A 17,265-nucleotide genomic window follows, 5' to 3' on the forward strand; every position below is an offset into this window, starting at 1 on the left:
CGTGTCTCTCTCGCTCAGTTAGTTTGCCTCCCGGTTTGCCGCTTCAATTGTTGGGCAAGTGAACGAGAACCGCTAGCGTGCACTTTGTTGTGCCGAGAGCTTTACCGCTTGCTGTTTGAAAAAAAAAAAAAATCACCCGCGCAGCACCGGCGTGAATTGATTGTTATACGAACTGGCCCAGTAAATCCAAATAATTATGGACCAATGACGAACCTCGTTTTAATTATGGGAATAATCTGATAATCTGATGTATTTCACCTAATGTAGTGTCGGAGGTCACTTATGCTTCTTAATGTGTGTCTTCCCGTCGTTCTCTTCTATCGTCACTAGCTCCGTAATGGCCTAAACTTGACTAAATTAATTCATAAATTCTCTTTCGTTGAACGATATATTACGTGTTCATTGGACAGCCATTCAATTTGAATATTGCATGTCCCGTTGTTAAAAAAAAAATTCTCCTATTTAAATTTCGGGTGCTTCTAACGTACCCTGATTATTTTTTTACTAACTATGTACGAAATTATTTAAACTTTAATTTTTTCTTACTATGTGCTTCTGGGGGAAATTACACCCTCTATTTTTTTACAAAAAACAACTCTATTCAGCTATTGCAATATGCCGCACAGTAAAAAATCACAGGAGGGTTGTGTGCAAAGCCACGACCGCAATGTTGAAGTAGAATACTTTTACACAGCTCTACTTACGGCTGTACATTAACCTACGGCCGGGCGAATCGGTTCACGCCACTTTTCGCGTTTAGCCTGGCAGAGGCCAAATGCGCACGTCCAACACAATAGAAAGGTGTTTTCACATTGAAAATTAGACACGGTTTTACTAGAGTAAGTGTTGTCAAATGCATCTACCGCCAATACCGCCACTATCGTACGAAAGCGCGTCGTTTTATGTGGGGAATAATATCAACAACGAAAAATGACGCGCGTCTAAGCACACCCGAACTGTTTCGCCGTGCCGCTTCCATTTACAGTTGAATCCCTCTATTACGACAATTTATATAGCGACAAATCTCTCTATAGCGACCATCTCAATGATCCCTTTTGCTCTATATTCATAAAAATTATTCGTTTTATCGCGACATTTCTCTAGAACGACGGTCCCTTGCGATGTCGCTATAAAGCGATTCAACTGTACTTCCTTGTAACATCCGCCTCATGGAAGCCGCACCCGGCTGCACCTATCGCTGAGGCTGTACCATACTGCTACTGGTACCCAAAACTATTAACTCTTCAAATTAAGTGTTTCATTTGTCCTCAAAAGAAGAATTGTTCAATTCCATATCGGATATAATGCAATCGCATCTCTGTAATATTACCGACAGTAATATTCTTCTGAATAAAATTATCCAACTTTTCCATTAGAGGAAGTGCCGGCTGATGTACAGCAAAAATCTCGCCCGATCGCTCGTGTTGGCGTTCGTTCTCAGGCAGAGGCCTGAGACGTGGTGACCAACCACAGGGCAAGTGATTTGTTTAATTTGAAGGCAGCCACAGGCGCAACCCGGACGGTCCATCCAGCTCACCTTCCGACTAATTAATGTAGCTAGTTTCCCAGAAACACTCTTTTATAGCCGAAGGGCGCTACGAAATAGGCCGTGCCTTTCAGTTCAGTTGTTCCATTCCCTAATGTTCTTCAGACAAATTATTCGACAATTCGCATATGATTTTTGTATCCAGCGAATAAACACCGATGGTGCTCTCACACACGCAACGGTTTTAACCCGTATCTTATTGCGGTTTGTAACATCAAGCGATTTCGTTTGCTCGCTGTTGCGTGTTGCAACTTGGCAGCTGGGAGATGACGAAATTCTGTTCATGCTGATTGATTGAATCGACTTCATATTAGCTCTGCATAGTCGAACTAACTGTTTTTGTGAATGCGTTCTAACAGGGCAGTTTATTATTCAAAGTCGGTTATGCTGATTGCCGCCTTTGCGCTGCCCCTACCGTGGGGAGTTTACTAAATAAAGTGAAAATTAGACAACTACAACAGAATTCGATTGCATCCTGCACAGAATGTCTGCTTGTGCTGATGCCAGAAAATTATTTACCTTCAATTATTTTTTTATTTGCCTTGAAAAAGGCATTTTGCTGTTCAAAATCGGTTGCTGATCGCAACCTTTGAGCTGCCTCAACAGTGGGGGAATTAATATACACGGACAACATGCACTGTGGAAGCTATTTCACATTCAGTAAGTTAGACGGGTGCGACAGATTTAAATTGCTAGGATCCAACACAGAATGCTTGCTTGCGTTGTCAAAAATTATTAACTTTCAATGACTTGTTTATTTGCCTTGAAAAAGGCATTTTGATTTTCAAAATTGGGGGGAATAATGGCAGTCTGGCGACACACGCTGAGAAGAACCGCGCTGCTCCTGAGACGTGGTGACCAACCACAGGGCTAGTACTGCTGCTAAGGAAGGACGATCGCTGTTGTCGCTGTCTAGAACTATTATGAGCGGCTTCGGCTGAAACAGGCTCTTATATAGGCCATATAGCATGTTTTCAATTGCAAGGTATATGATTCTGTCGACCGTGCTTGGGAAGCAATCATATAACGACCAATCAGAGGTTGAATTTTTCGTTTTGACAAGGCTTGACTATTTTCAATAGTACAAAAGTGCGAATAATAAAATTACAATTATCTTCTTTTGGGAAGAATCTTAGAAGATTTTCCAATTTATTGCTACAAGAACGAAGGAAATCCATCGAATACTAACCGATTTATTAGCATTTGAAATTGGACATATTTTTCACTTTTTTCGGTTTTAGATTTTCATTTCACATCCCTATGTAACCGAACTTCCTTAGAGAAGTATTCTACTTCAAAAAGGAAAAGACTCACTCACCCGAGTATCCTTGGAACAGAGCGGGTCATCGTCGTTGACATCTCTACTTCAATTTCCACTACGTAACTTCGGCACCTTCTTAATACGATAGTTGTCTGGCTATTCCAATATGTCTGGCTGTTCCAATATGTAGAGGCCGTAGAGGTGTTAATAAGTCACTTACAGCATGTGTTTTTTTTTCCCGGCCGTTATCATTAACTGGCTAATTGCGAGATTTGGCCTCTTTTTTTGGTCTTCTTCACTTAAGACATAAAAAAAACACAATAGGGCACTTTTGGTTTTTCCGTTTTTTTAACACTTATTCAAAGATGGAGTTAAAATTAATTACTTGCAAAAACACTGTAATTGTTCACTGTTTTATCAAACCGACAGAACCGATAACCGTGTGCGCATTCAACAAACCGTTCAAAACACAGAAAATGCTCACTTGATACTTATTAAAATCAGTTTCTGGCGTGGGACGACCGCTTGTCACCAAATGTGTTAACCACGAATGTCCTTGCAGGGTTCTTTTCCCGAACCGCCTGTCACCTAATGTGTGTACTCCTATCCTCACGATTTCCTAATTGAATTTTAAGTCCACTCGGTCTTTATATCCACTCAGTCAGAACTGGCGTTTGTTTTTCTTTAGCTGTCACCACTCATGTAGGGTATAACCCACCAGGGAATTCTTCTACTAAGTATCCCTGTACGCGCATTTGGCGCGGAATCAAACCACAAGATTAACGTGGACTAACTGACTTTATTTTCGTACATCACTACTTAAATATACCCTACCGGTAACTCAGGGAGAGGGACTTTTCTCCACTCTCTGTTTACCTTACTAATCTCTTAACCTGATCTAGTACTGCTAAAGTACAGGCGGCGTTTTGTTTACAACACAAAACCTTGTTTATTTTGGTCGAGTTTGTTTGCCTGTGGCACAGCAGAAGGCTGCGCGAAGTTCTTTGTCACCTATGGCATAATCTGTTGATACATAGAGTGTTGACAGAGCCGTTCGCGGTTCTCTGTCAAGGGAACCAAATGTTTCGCCTGACTAAAGCATAGCAGAAGGCTATGCCCTCCTGGGAACAAAATTAAACTTTAATTATAAGGCTCGTGACGGAGCATTGGGTTCTTCGCAGGGTGTGACGTCACAAGGCACTACTTCCCGAAGTTCGATTGAGATGAAATTTTGTATGAGAACATTTTTCAAGAAGACGAAGCTTTTAATCCCTACCATTAAACCTAATTCAAAGATCAATTTTTTCTCTTACGTTTCATTAGCCGCAAAAATTTGTTAGTCTCAAAGAGAGTTTCATTACTGAAAAAAAAATTTGCTATATATTATCATTAGATCACAAATCAATCGGTTTTCAAACCTTCCTCATCTTCTTGAAATAACTTCATCGTTCAAAAAGGGCGTGAAAAAAATCAACGCAAAACATCACTATTCCCATTTTCATTTCAGTGATATGAAACTCACAATAACCCAGATTTCACAGCATTTGTCACTTTGCGACGTTTTGTTAACCTACTTGAGTCCCGTAAGGCGTCGTACACAAATTACGTAACGCATGAAAGGGGAGGGGGGTTTAAGTCTGCGTTACTTATTGTTACATAGGGGGGTGGGGGGTAATTGAGATCGTTACGTGACTGTGATGTTTGCTCAAAACTGCAAATTTGGAGGGGGGGACAGGTTGTCCAGTGTTACGTAATTTTAGGGGGGGGGGGAGTCATATCGAACGTTACTTATCGTTCCATAGGGGGGGAGGGGGTCTGAAATCTAGGTTTTTAGCGTTACGTAATTTGTGTACGACGCCTAATAGGATTGTGTTCACTCCACTCTGATTTCACCGTAAACTCTCCCGTAATAAGCACCAATGATCGCGGTGAATAGCATAATGTATATTATATAAATTTCACTCAAAATTTAAAACGTTTATTAACATTTTACTAACTCGAGCCACACTCTCTCACTAAATTGTTAGAATAGTGTATGTTGCTGACATGTATGTATTTATTGAAAAATGATTGGTGTCCATTCTGTTAAAGCACTCAGAAGCTTCACCTTGTTTCATTTTTCCTCTAATTTTAAACCAACCGTTATCTTAAAAGCGTTATATTTTCTTAACATTTCAACTGCTTGTTAAAATATCTCGCGAAAGCGCTACTAACTATGTGATTTCAATTAAGTGAGATTTGCTATCTCTTCACGAAAGCCCTATCTGTTATTTTTTCAAACTGATTTGTTAGTCGCTATCGCATCTATTTGATAAAGTTGTTCAAAAGAATAAAAGCTATTATTTCATACTGCTTAATAGTTTAATCACAGTTTTAAGTTAATTGAAGGAAGTTACCGGTGCTATGTCATAAATCTTTTCGTAGAAACCTTAGTCATATTCGTCATTGTATTTGGTATCTCCGAGCGTTTTCATAACGCGGAGATAGATGCCTTTGAGATACCTCGATCAAAGCTATGACAACCAATCATTCACAAATATAAACTTTCATATATTTTAATATACGATTCTCTCGTAAACTGGTCGAAAAGTTGCGGAAAAAAGTGCTTCTGAAATTAGGTTGACACTGAGTTATATTTTCCCTGTTTGAAGTATAATGGACTGTTTGTAGTGAAGTGTAGTGTAGTGTAGTGTAGTGTAGTCAACCTTACGTCGTTAATGGGATGTTTCATTCTATAGAAAATAAGCTTCATCATTTACGTTCTGTTCCAATGAATTAACCCTCTAGTGCCCAGCCTTTAGACGGTCTCCAGTTACACCTCTAAAAAGCTTCAATGAGAACTTAAAAAATGTTTATATAGCTCCATAGTGATTTTTCGAAGTCCGTTTAAATATTAATTTGGGCACTAGAGGGTTAAACGTGAAATCTTTCATTGTGTATATCAAGCATAAGCAAAATGAAACGGTGATATCTCAGAAGTAGGCTGGTCCGATCATGGTTCAAAGCTGGTCCAATCATGATACAAAACAGGCCTTCGCGTTTCACCAATAATTTGAACTCTAAAGCAAATATTTCATACTAGTTGAACGTTCCCGGCGATGCTCGGGATCAAAAGTTTCAAAATTAGGAATCATTTTTTATAATTCATTGAATTATTAGCACAACTCACTTCAAAAATATTTCACATCTTATACGTCCATCATCACTTCAAGTACTTTAACATTCTGAGAACGCACAGAACGGAAATACCCATATTGGATTGCATTTTGTGATTTAGGGATGTTTTCAAAATGACGTATGGAGTTCGGAAGTTTCGGAAGTATTGAAATGGTTGGCCAAATACCACTTTAGATTATTTTCCTGAAACCAAAAAGCGTTATTTTGGAAAATGTTATGTGGGGTCATCCCAGTTTCGAATATACCACACTCGGGTGTGAATTTTTATAACGAAAATGTTTGTTGGTGTCCAAAGAACACGTCTGAGAAGAAGTTAACGTTTTAATCCACATAACTACCTAGAAATTAAAAAAAAAGATTAAACCAATGAAATGCGGCCTTTCCTCCAGCCAAATGTCCCAAGATCTAGTTTTGGTAAAAGTTAAAAAGTATTTCGAATCCCGTAATGCGTTACTATTCACAAAACTACGAAAACATCAGAAATGTAATTTTTATCTGCTCGACTCGCACCAAATTAAAGCATAAATTCTTCTGCAAGAAAACATTTGCAGATGTTGAAGGAACAACGAACATTTTATTGAAAAAAAAAAAATTAATTTACAGGCGAATTGAGCTCATGCTCAAAAAGTCAAAATTTTGCATGTATTATATGTATAATATATATATATATAAATTTCAAAAAGAGTATTTTGATGTGTTTTTCTGTATGCAATGTAATATCTCAACTATTAGCAATAAGATACTTATTATTTTTCCTCAAATGTCTTTCCTGAACATTAACGAACATTTCAATGAAGAACAATTACATAACATAGCTTTGAATTTCGATTTAGAGGCACATTGAGTTCAAATATTCATGATTTTGCTTGTTTAACGTAGTGTTGTGAATAATATCTCAATTTTCATCAATCAAAAATCTATTATTTTTAACCAAAAGTCTTTCCTGAACATGACAAAACATTTTAATGGAAGAAATTATATATCATTGCTTTGAAACTGGATTTAGAGTCAAATTGAGCCAAAATATTCATTATATTTCATGTTTTACTTAGTTTTGTGAACAATACCCCTATTTTCAGTTATCAGATAACTATTATTTCTTCTCGAATGTCATTCCTAAATATCAACGAACATTTTATTAAAAAAAATCACGTGTCATCGCTTTGAATTCTGATTTAGAGACAAATTGAGCCTAAAAAATTATGGTTTTGCATTTTTCATGTGGTTTTGTGGAAAATATTTAAATTTCAAATAATCAGAACCTATCATTTTTCCCTCAAATATCTTTCCTATGCACAACGAACATTTTATTATAGTAAAAATCACAGATCACTGCTTCGAGTTTTGATTTAGAGGCAAATTCAGCAAAGAAGTCATGATTTTGCATGTTTCTCGTAGTTTTGTGAATAATATCTCGAGTTTTAGTAATCAGATACCTGTTATTTTTCCTCAAATGTCTTTCTTAAACATCAACGAACATTTTAATGAAAAAAGAATCACATGTCATCGCTTTGAATTTTGATTTGGAGACGAATTAAGTATAAAAAGTCATAATTTTGCATGTTTTACGTAGTTTTGTGAATAATATTTCAAGTTTTAGAGATCAAATACTAATTATTTTTCCTCAAATGTCTTTCCTGAACACTAACGAAAATTTTATTCAAAAAAGAACCATATGTCATCGCTTTGAATTTTGATTTAGAGGCAAATTCAGCACAGAAAGTCATAGTTTTGTGAATAATATCTCAAGTTAATAATTAGATACCTATTATTTTTTCTCAAATGTATTTCTTGAACATCAACGTACATTTTAATGAAACAAGAATTACATGTCATCGCTTAGAATTTTGATTTGGAGACGAATTCAGTATAAAAAGTCATAATTTTGCATGTTTTACGAATACGAAAGTTTTGTGAATAATATTTCAAGTTTTAGTGATCAGATACTAATTAGTTCTCCTTAAATGTCTTTCCTGAACATTAACAAGCATTTTAGTGAAAAAAGAATCATATGTCATCGCTTTGAATTTTGATTTAGAGGCAAATTCAGCACAGAAAGTCATAATTTTGCTTGTTTTACGTAGTTTTGTGAATAATATCTCAAGTTTTAGTAATTAGACACCTGTTATTTTATCTCAAATGTATTTCTTGAACATCAACGAACATTTTAATGAAACAAGAATCACATGTCATCGCTTTGAATTTTGATTTGGAAACGTATTAAGTATTAAAAGTCATAATTTTGCATGTTTTACGTAGTTTTGTGAATAATATCTCAAGTTTTAGTGATCAGATACGAATTATTTTTCCTCAAATGTCTTTCCTGATCATTAACAAACATTTTAGTGAAAAAAGAATCATATGTCATCGCTTTGAATTTTGATCCAGAGGCAAATTTAGCACAGAAAGTCATGATTTTGCATGTTTTACGTAGTTTTGTGAATAATATCTCAAGTTTTAGTAATTAGATACCTATTATTTTTTCTCAAATGTATTTCTTAAACATCAACGAACATTGTAATGAAAATAGAATCACATGTCATCGCTTTGAATTTTGATTTGGAGACGAATTAAGTATAAAAAGTCATGATTTTGCATGTTTTACGTAGTTTGTGAATAATATTTCAAGTTTTAATAATTAGATACCTATTATTTTTCTCAAATGTCTTTCCTGAACATCAGCGAACATTTTCATGTTAAAAAAAACCTACATGTCACCGCTTATTATTTTTGGTTTAGAACGATTCAAAATTATGATGATTACTGTACACCTCAGAGACTGAGGGAATAATATCAATAAGATTAAGCGTTACGGAATTCCATTTTTATATAGTAGATAGTAGAAGATAAATAGATAAAAAGTGTTCCTATATTGAATTGAGATGTTGCAGAAACATATTACTGGAAAATATACTGTAATATTTAAATATTTGATTCTTAAATCACTGCTTGAAAACAAGCCTTGATAACAATTGTAAGGGCAATTTGTGCTCGAAAATAGTTCATTTTTTAAAACATTTTTAATAGTAGTACCAGTGGTTAAAATTATCAAATGAGTTTCACAACATTGAAACTCAGCTTTTTCGTCGTGTAGGTGATACATATTACCATGACAATCGGTTTCACTATCCGATATGCGATGTAAACAAAAGTGTTCATCGTTACTTGACGTCTCAAAATGAATATAATACCCAACAAGAATGAAACAGAAGATATTCGGATCGGTTTATCTATCAATTCAAAAATAGCAACCGTGAAAATGAAACTCAAGGGCAAAAAAATCAATTTCGATTTGAGGTACTGATATTTTTTGAAGTGCAGTTACATTTTTTTATTTCGAAAATAATTTGAAATGGATAGCAATACCAACTGGTAGCTCTTCTCGTGATAACGATATTATCAAAACTAGAAAGCTTTGTGCAGGTATGGTTATCGTCCATGTGTTTTCAACGTTGTAAAAAGTGCGTCAACATTAAAAACCTTCTTTTAGGGAAGCGTACGCTACAGGAAGTTGCTTAACCGCTGATTGCACGTGGGCGATGTCAAATTGATGTTGGGAGCGAATGCAAACATTCCTAAGTCGTTTTGAACGTCGGGAATATCATCCGGCATTTCCGTACTAGTCATTCTTTTGAAGCGTATGAGCATGGTTTATTCAAAGATGATGAAATCACACAGAAGAAACCAAGAATCATCACCAATAGACAGGTCGCTTTAGCTGATCAATTGTTCATGAATTCAAATAATAAGTTTGTGATTGTGATTGAACTTATTCATGAGAAATATCATTTATTAGAATAAACGTATTAAACGTTATAACTTAAGTAAATTATATGAATTATACAATATGATGGCTGCTGTGATTACGTATGAACTGGTCTAGGTCAGTCGGTTGCTTGTCGAATCCCAGAAATTTATTATTGAATATTGATGGATCACGATAAATTTAGAATTTTGCCGCATAGGCGTCAGCGGGCGTAGTTGCTCAACTGCCAGTTGGGCATTGTAGCACAGTTGCCATACAAGCGGGTATCGATCCACCATACTCAGTTTTGGAACGGTAGTAATAAATCAGCCTTCAAAGAAGTGACAGCCTTTTCTCAATTATTCGGTAAAGCTGCGTTCACTTCCATTGGTCACAACATATTGGTGCCGTGACCAGGATTAGCAGCGAGTAGACGATCATAGACGCCATCGCAGCTGTTACCACCGACAGTACTACAAGTGATTTTCATTGCCACTGCGCTGTATTTCAATTTAAATACCGATTGGAACTGCTTTATACAAGGCTCAAAACACTTCTGTCGAAGGTGATTGCGTTTCCAATTAAGTTGCACACTTTTCTGGTGCCCTTTAGAGTTTTTGTTTCTTCGCATATTCTATCGTGTCCGAGCGTCGCATCCACAGGCTACGGCAACGACGCCATATTGGTAGCAGAACGTAGTTTCACAACGAAATTTAGCGGGAGCATCTCGCCATTTTGAACGAGCACCCAACCATTGTCTTACCCAAAAGGCTTTGTTTCTCCGACGATTTGCCATCGCTCTGCTGATTTGCCAACACCATTGCTGCGGCTACTTATACCGAAATACTCTGCGTAAAATCTACGTTTGATTGAAAATTTATTTCAAGGCACGCTTTGCCTTGGAAAGGGTGAGTACCCTTCCAAGTCTTTAAATTTTCGCTTGTCGGGTCTATCTTGGTCTTATTTGGCAGGCTTGCAATCTATTGGACAACAGTACTCCTGCTCTGTTGCGGATATACGACCGGCTATGGCAGATAAGCAGCTAAAACCGCAATTACTTGCAAGAAGGAAGACGCTTATTGATTGTTTGGGTCGGGCGGAGGCTTTTCTGGCTGAATATGAGGCAGAACGGGATCAGAGCCAAGTCCAATTGAGAATTTCGCACCTGGATAACTTATGGGCTAATTTGAAGCAAGTGCAGATGAGTTTAGAGGATATGGAGGCCGCAACCGAAGGTAGGATGCTGCATGATGAGGTTCGTGCCATGTTTGAACCTCGGCTATTCGCAATAAAGGCAAATCTTTTAACTAAGCTAACCCCTCTTCTTGATAATGCACGTATTCCTCAACCCCCGCATGCAAACTCCACTCTCTCGGGCATAAAATTGCCAACAATCGCACTACCTGAATTTGATGGGAACTATAACGATTTTTCTTGCGTTAATTCACAATAATGTGGACGTGCCGGCCATTCAAAAATTTCATTATTTGAAGGCAGCTGTAAAGGGTGAAGCGGCTCAAACGATCGAATCGATATCGATTAGCTCCGCCAATTATGCTGTGGCGTGGGAATGCTTAGTAGCGCGATACTCGAATGAATATTTAATGAAGAAGCGACATTTACAAGGGCTGTTTGATATTCCATCGATGGAAGGAGAGAATGCGTCTACACTTCACGGACTTGTAGATGAATTCGAGCGGCACATCAAAATATTAAAGCAATTAGGTGAACCGACAGAACATTGGGGAACGATACTCGAGCACCTGTTATGCACTCGCTTACACGAGGACACGTTTAAGGCATGGGAGGACAGGGAAGGGAAAGGACCCCGATTACCGCTGTTTAATTGAATTCTTGCAACGACGAATGCGCGTATCGGAGTCGATATCAGTAAACCATAATTCCATGATTTCCCAGCCAGCCGGATCGAGCCACTCCTCATCTAAGAAGACTCACCACTATCAGCTGTCTTCTCACGCATCCACTACTGGCCATGGGGATGCTTGCCCTGTATGCAGTCAGCAACATCCATTATATAAATGCCCACAATTCAACGGGATGACAGTGGCAGAACGACAACGGATTGTAAATACAAAGCGGTTATGTCATAATTGTTTGAAAGGTAGTCATTTAGTCCGCCAATGTATGTCTCGGTTACGCTGCAAGCGTTGCAGTCGCAATCACCACACGCTTCTTCACCTTACCGGTCCCAATCATTTCCAAAATAATCCTAGCGAGAACAGAAACCTGAGCACTGGGCCATCGTCGCAAATAATTGCGGAAAATAGTACCACGACCTTTGAGCATTCGCCACAAATAACAATTGCAGCCACTGGTAGTACCCCAAACAATGCGACCTGCAGTTTATCTGAAAATGTATTTTTATTAACAGCGGTAGTGCAAATCACTGATTCGTATGGTCAAGTTCATTTAGAGCGCGCGCTGCTTGATAGTGCCTCCCAACCCAATTTGATTACCGATCGCCTAGCTCACTTGCTCCGTTTGAAACGAAACAACGTAAATATAACAGTTCAGGGGGCTGGTCAACTATCGAAGCAGGTGAAACACTCTGTTGTGGCACAGGTTAAATCCCGCAAGGTTGATTTTTCGTGTTATGTAGAATTTTTAGCTATGGACAAGGTCACGGCAAACCTTCCGGCGCATAATATTTCAGCCTCCGAATGGAAAATTCCTCACGAGTTATTTTTGGCAGACCCATCGTTCAATAAAACTCAAGCGATCGATCTTGTGTTAGGGGCCAAGCATTTTTACTCATTTTTTTCTAGTGCAACGCGCATTCAATTGGAAGGACAGCTCCCGATGCTGGTTGATAGTGTCTTTGGGTGGATAGTTGCAGGATCAGCAACTCTATGTCGAACGTCACAAGACTCTACTCTAAAATACAGCTGCAATGCAGTTTCAACCGACTCGTTAAAAGAAAGTTTGGAACGTTTCTGGAAAACAAAGGAAACAATGGTCAAGGACAAATACTCGATAGAAGAGAGGCGATGCGAGTCCCTCTATCAATCGACTACTGTCGATGGCCCCGCGCGCCAGATTTCGATATATTATTGGGCGAATCCAAGGAAGGCGCCTTACAACGTTTTGAACGCTTAGAGAAGCGACTAGAACGGAACCCTGAATTGAAAAGGGGTTATCATGAATTCATGAGGGAGTACCTAAGTCTAGGTCACATGCGGCCAATTGAGGCAGAATATAGCGGTAATGCCATGGCACACTATCTGCCGCACCACCCAGTGATAAAAGAAGCGAGTACTACGACCAAACTACGAGTCGTGTTTGATGGATCAGCGAAAACGTCAACGGGTTATTCGCTCAATGACGCTCTTTGTGTGGGTCCTGTAGTACAGGACGATCTTTTAAAGCAAATTCTTCGTTTTCGTACATATCCGATTGCATTAGTTAGTGACATTGCCAAGATGTAAAGACAAGTGGCGGTACACCCGGACGACATGCCCATGCAGCGTATTTTCTGGAGATTTTCGCAAAATGAACCAATCCGAATTTATGAGCTAGCTACTGTTACATACGGCCTCGCCCCATCTTCCTTCCTCGCGACTCGAACACTGCAACAACTGGCAATGGATGAAGGACATACTTATCCGCTTGCCGGTCCGGCGGTACGAAAAAACTTTTACGTCGATGATTTTATCGGAGGAGCTCAGACTACAGAAGAAGCGATACAATTACGCACGGAACTTGCTAATATGCTAGGTAAAGGCGGTTTCGTTTTGCGCAAATGGAGTTCCAACAAACTTGCAGTACTACAAGGATTAGACGAAACGCAAATCGCTACCAAATCAACCGTGCATTTCAGCCCAAACAAAACGATTAAAACACTAGGAATATGTTGGGAGCCTGAAGCTGATTGTTTGCGATTTGAATCAAACGCCGCTAGTGAAGTTTGGCCTCCCACGAAGCGATCGATTCTGTCCAGCATTGCTAGATTTTTGATCCGCTCGGCATCATCGCTCCTATAGTTATTAGAGCCAAAATCTTAATGCAAGAGTTATGGCAGTTGTCTTGTGAGTGGGATGACCCTGTGCCGGAGCCCGTTCAGCGAAAATGAAAAGAACTTCACGCAGAGCTCCCGGAAATATCATCATATCGCGTAAAGCGTTACGCTTTTCTGCCGCATTCCGCGATTCAACTACATACTTTCGCTGATGCGTCAGAGATGGCCTACGGGGCTTGCTCCTACGTTCGATGTGAAGATGCAGAAGAAAATGTACAAATTCGATTGTTAGCCTCTAAATCAAGAGTTGCTCCACTTAAAAGCCTTACCGTCCCTCGTTTGGAACTTTGTGCGGCAGTATTGGCATCTCACTTACATGCCCGCGTGAAGGATGCAATCGATGCCTGCGTAGTAAAATCCTATTTCTGGTCTGACTCTGCCGTCACGTTGCATTGGTTACGGTCGCCGCCTAATATGTGGCAAACGTATGTTGCGCATCGGGTAGCTGAAATTCAGCATTTTACCAGTGGTTGTCGTTGGAGCCACATTTCTGGCAAAGAAAACCCCGCTGATATAGTTTCGCGTAGCCTGTCTGTAGCCGATTTTCTTGTCAACGATCTGTGGAAGTATGGTCCTGCGTGGTTGACATACTCTGAACGAGATTGGCCAGTTTACGTGCTTCCAACAGTCCCAGAAAACCAGCTTGAATGTAAGGTAGTTTCCGCGATTTCAACAACATTGCCCGTCCCGCTCGTACACCCGTGGTTCCTACGATGGTCTTCTTACACGAAAATGGTTCATGTGATCGCCTATTGCATGCGGTTCGTCGTAAATATTCGTGCTAAAACCAGAACGCAGCCTCAACCTATGATGAGTGATGTCAGCAAAGCATTATCCGTTGAACAAATCCGTAAAGCCAATCTGTTTCTAATACGCCAAGTTAAAGATGAAGCATTTCACCATGAAATGAAATATATAGAAAGGAACAGATCGATTCCACCGGGATCGAAAATTCGCCTTTTAAGCCCATTCGTCGACGAAGAGAGAGTGTTGAGAGTAGGGGGACGCTTAAGCCTTTCGCAGCTGCCATATCAAACCAAACATCCCATCCTGTTGCCCGGCTTTCATCCTTTCACACGTTTACTAACAGAGAGATATCACATTAAAACGCTTCATGGCGGGGGCGTCTATTACTAACGGCAATGCGAGAAGAATACTGGCCACTGCAAGGCCGCCGTTTGGCGCGAAGTATTGTGCGTAACTGCTTTCGTTGTACACGCGTTAAACCTGTTCCTGTGCAACAGCAAATAGGGCAATTGCCAGTTCATCGAGTCATCCTCAGTAGACCATTCAATGTCACTGGTATAGATTATGCAGGCCCCGTTTATCTTAAACCCATTCACAAACGAGCTCCCGCCGAAAAGGCTTACTTCTGCGTATTCATATGTTTCGCTACTAAAGCGGTGCACATAGAGCTGGCTAGCGATTTATCGACCCAAGCCTTTTTAAGCGCCTTTCGACGTTTCATTGCCCGGCGGGGACGTCCAGCCCATGTTCATTCGGACAACGGCAAAAATTTCGAGGGTGCGAAAAACGAAATGGAAAAACTTTTTAATATGCTCAAGAATCCACTCGAACAGGAAATAATACATGCCGCTTGCATCGCCGAAGGAATTACCTGGCATCTTACGCCACCAAAGGCCCCGCACTTCGGCGGGTTGTGGGAGGCGGTGGTCAAGGTGGCTAAAAAACATTTGTTTCGTCAGCTCGGTGCATCAAGATTATCATTCGAAGACATGAGCACAATTTTAGCACAAATTGAATCCCAAATGAACTCAAGACCTCTGCTGCCACTTTCGGAAGACCCCAACGATCTAACTGCATTAACACCGGCCCATTTTCTCATCGGTACCACAATGAACGCCCTGCCCGACCCAGACCTACGCCAGGTTCCAATGAATCGTTTGGACCATTATCAGAAGCAGCAAGCGTACACTCAAAACTTTTGGGAACATTGGAAGCGGGAATACCTGCAGGAACTGCAGATAGACACAAAAGGATACAGCCGAAACGACGAAATTCAACCCGGAAGAATGGTAATTGTTGTGGACGAACTACAAGCACCGATCCGATGGCCGCTCGCTCGCATCGTCAGTGTTCACCCAGGAAAGGATAACATCACCCGTGTAATTACACTGCGAACGGCAAAGGGAATAATCAAGCGTCCGACGGCAAAGATCTGTTTGTTGCCGTACACCTCACCAGTATCCGACGAGTAATCCACTACTGCAGCGTCCATCAACCCTCAACCGGACCGGCAAGTGTCACTGGGCACTCCATAATAGCCTGCAACGTTGAAATTTTTTATTTTATTGCATTATATAATTTACCTACTAAGTGATAGTCAGCCATGATGTGTGTTTTAGCTTGCAGTTGTATGTGTTCATAGTTGTACTGACGTTTTGTTATGTAAAAGTTCATATTGAAGCCAATGCTTCAAGGCGGGGGGTATGATGGATCACGATAAGTTTAGAATTTTGCCGCATAGGCGTCAGCGGGCGTAGTTGCTCAACTGCCAGTTGGGCATTGTAGCACAGTTGCCATACAAGCGGGTATCGATCCACCATACTCAGTTTTGGAACGGTAGTAATAAATCAGCCTTCAAAGAAGTGACAGCCTTTTCTTAATTATTCGGTAAAGCTGCGGTCACTTCCATTGGTCACAACAAATATTGCATCTGAGCTCAACGTATATACAAATATTCAGTACAAGTTACTAATACTGATATTCGTTTTTATTTCCGTGATGATGACAATGAATTTCAACTTTGACAATATATAAACGAATGTGAACTTTGACTGAGGAATGAATACCAAAAAATGTGTTCATCGAAAATCAACATTTCGATCTGTCTAGCGACCGTTGTCTAGCTACAGTTTATGTTTGTGCGTAGAAAAGATATTTGAAGCTAAGGTTGGCTTGATATCAGTCTGTTTGAGTTTCTAGGTGGTGATTTTTCTCAGCACTGAGTACTGAGTAGTACTAATTATGCAATCTGGATAAAACCTTCTGAACATCATTAGAAGAAGTTATTTGATGATGCTGCTACATATTTGACACTTTTTTTTGTTCGAAAGTTAAGAAATCTTGCATATAAAAAAATGGTTCGATCATGGTACATTTTCTGACTGGTCCGATCATGATACAACACCCTACTGTTTAAAGATCCAGCAAAGTGGCATGTTTTCTTCGGCATATGGAAGCAAAATCGACCACCTAGGTACACAGGAAACTTTACTCTACTCACAGAACGGAAGGTCAACTTCAGGTATATGATCAAACAGAAAGTGCACACAAAGAGGACTGAAAAATCACGAATGAATCTTCTTTGCCCTCAGCAATTTATATTTGTCGTGTACGTTTATGCCACTGCGACAGTGGTATAAAGTGGCATAATTTATTCGTTGTTTTGAATTGACGGTTATTTCAACAGTTTAACCTGTTTAATTCGAACTTTTACGTGCAATGCAAAAACGTTGTGTGAAAACAACAAAGTTTCA

General features: G+C 39.5%; 2 protein-coding genes across 6 annotated transcripts in view; both read left to right on the top strand.

Moving 5' to 3' along the window:
- Nucleotides 1–17,265, top strand: part of LOC129721827 (RNA-directed DNA polymerase from mobile element jockey) — a 159,182-nt gene that overhangs the window by 44,645 nt on the left and 97,272 nt on the right. The gene's annotated exons all lie outside the window — the stretch shown is intronic.
- Nucleotides 14,908–15,984, top strand: LOC129720143 (uncharacterized). The gene has a single exon (XM_055671575.1). The coding sequence runs from the start codon at nucleotides 14,908–14,910 to the stop codon at nucleotides 15,982–15,984; it is 1,077 nt and encodes a 358-aa protein (XP_055527550.1).

Source organism: Wyeomyia smithii, chromosome 2 (assembly GCF_029784165.1).
Source record: "Wyeomyia smithii strain HCP4-BCI-WySm-NY-G18 chromosome 2, ASM2978416v1, whole genome shotgun sequence".
NCBI lineage: Eukaryota > Metazoa > Arthropoda > Insecta > Diptera > Culicidae > Wyeomyia > Wyeomyia smithii.

Coding starts and splice junctions, on each gene's coding strand:
- LOC129720143 (XM_055671575.1), top strand. CDS start 14,908: ATGCGAGAAGAATACTGGCCACTGCAAGGCCGCCGTTTGGCGCGAAGT.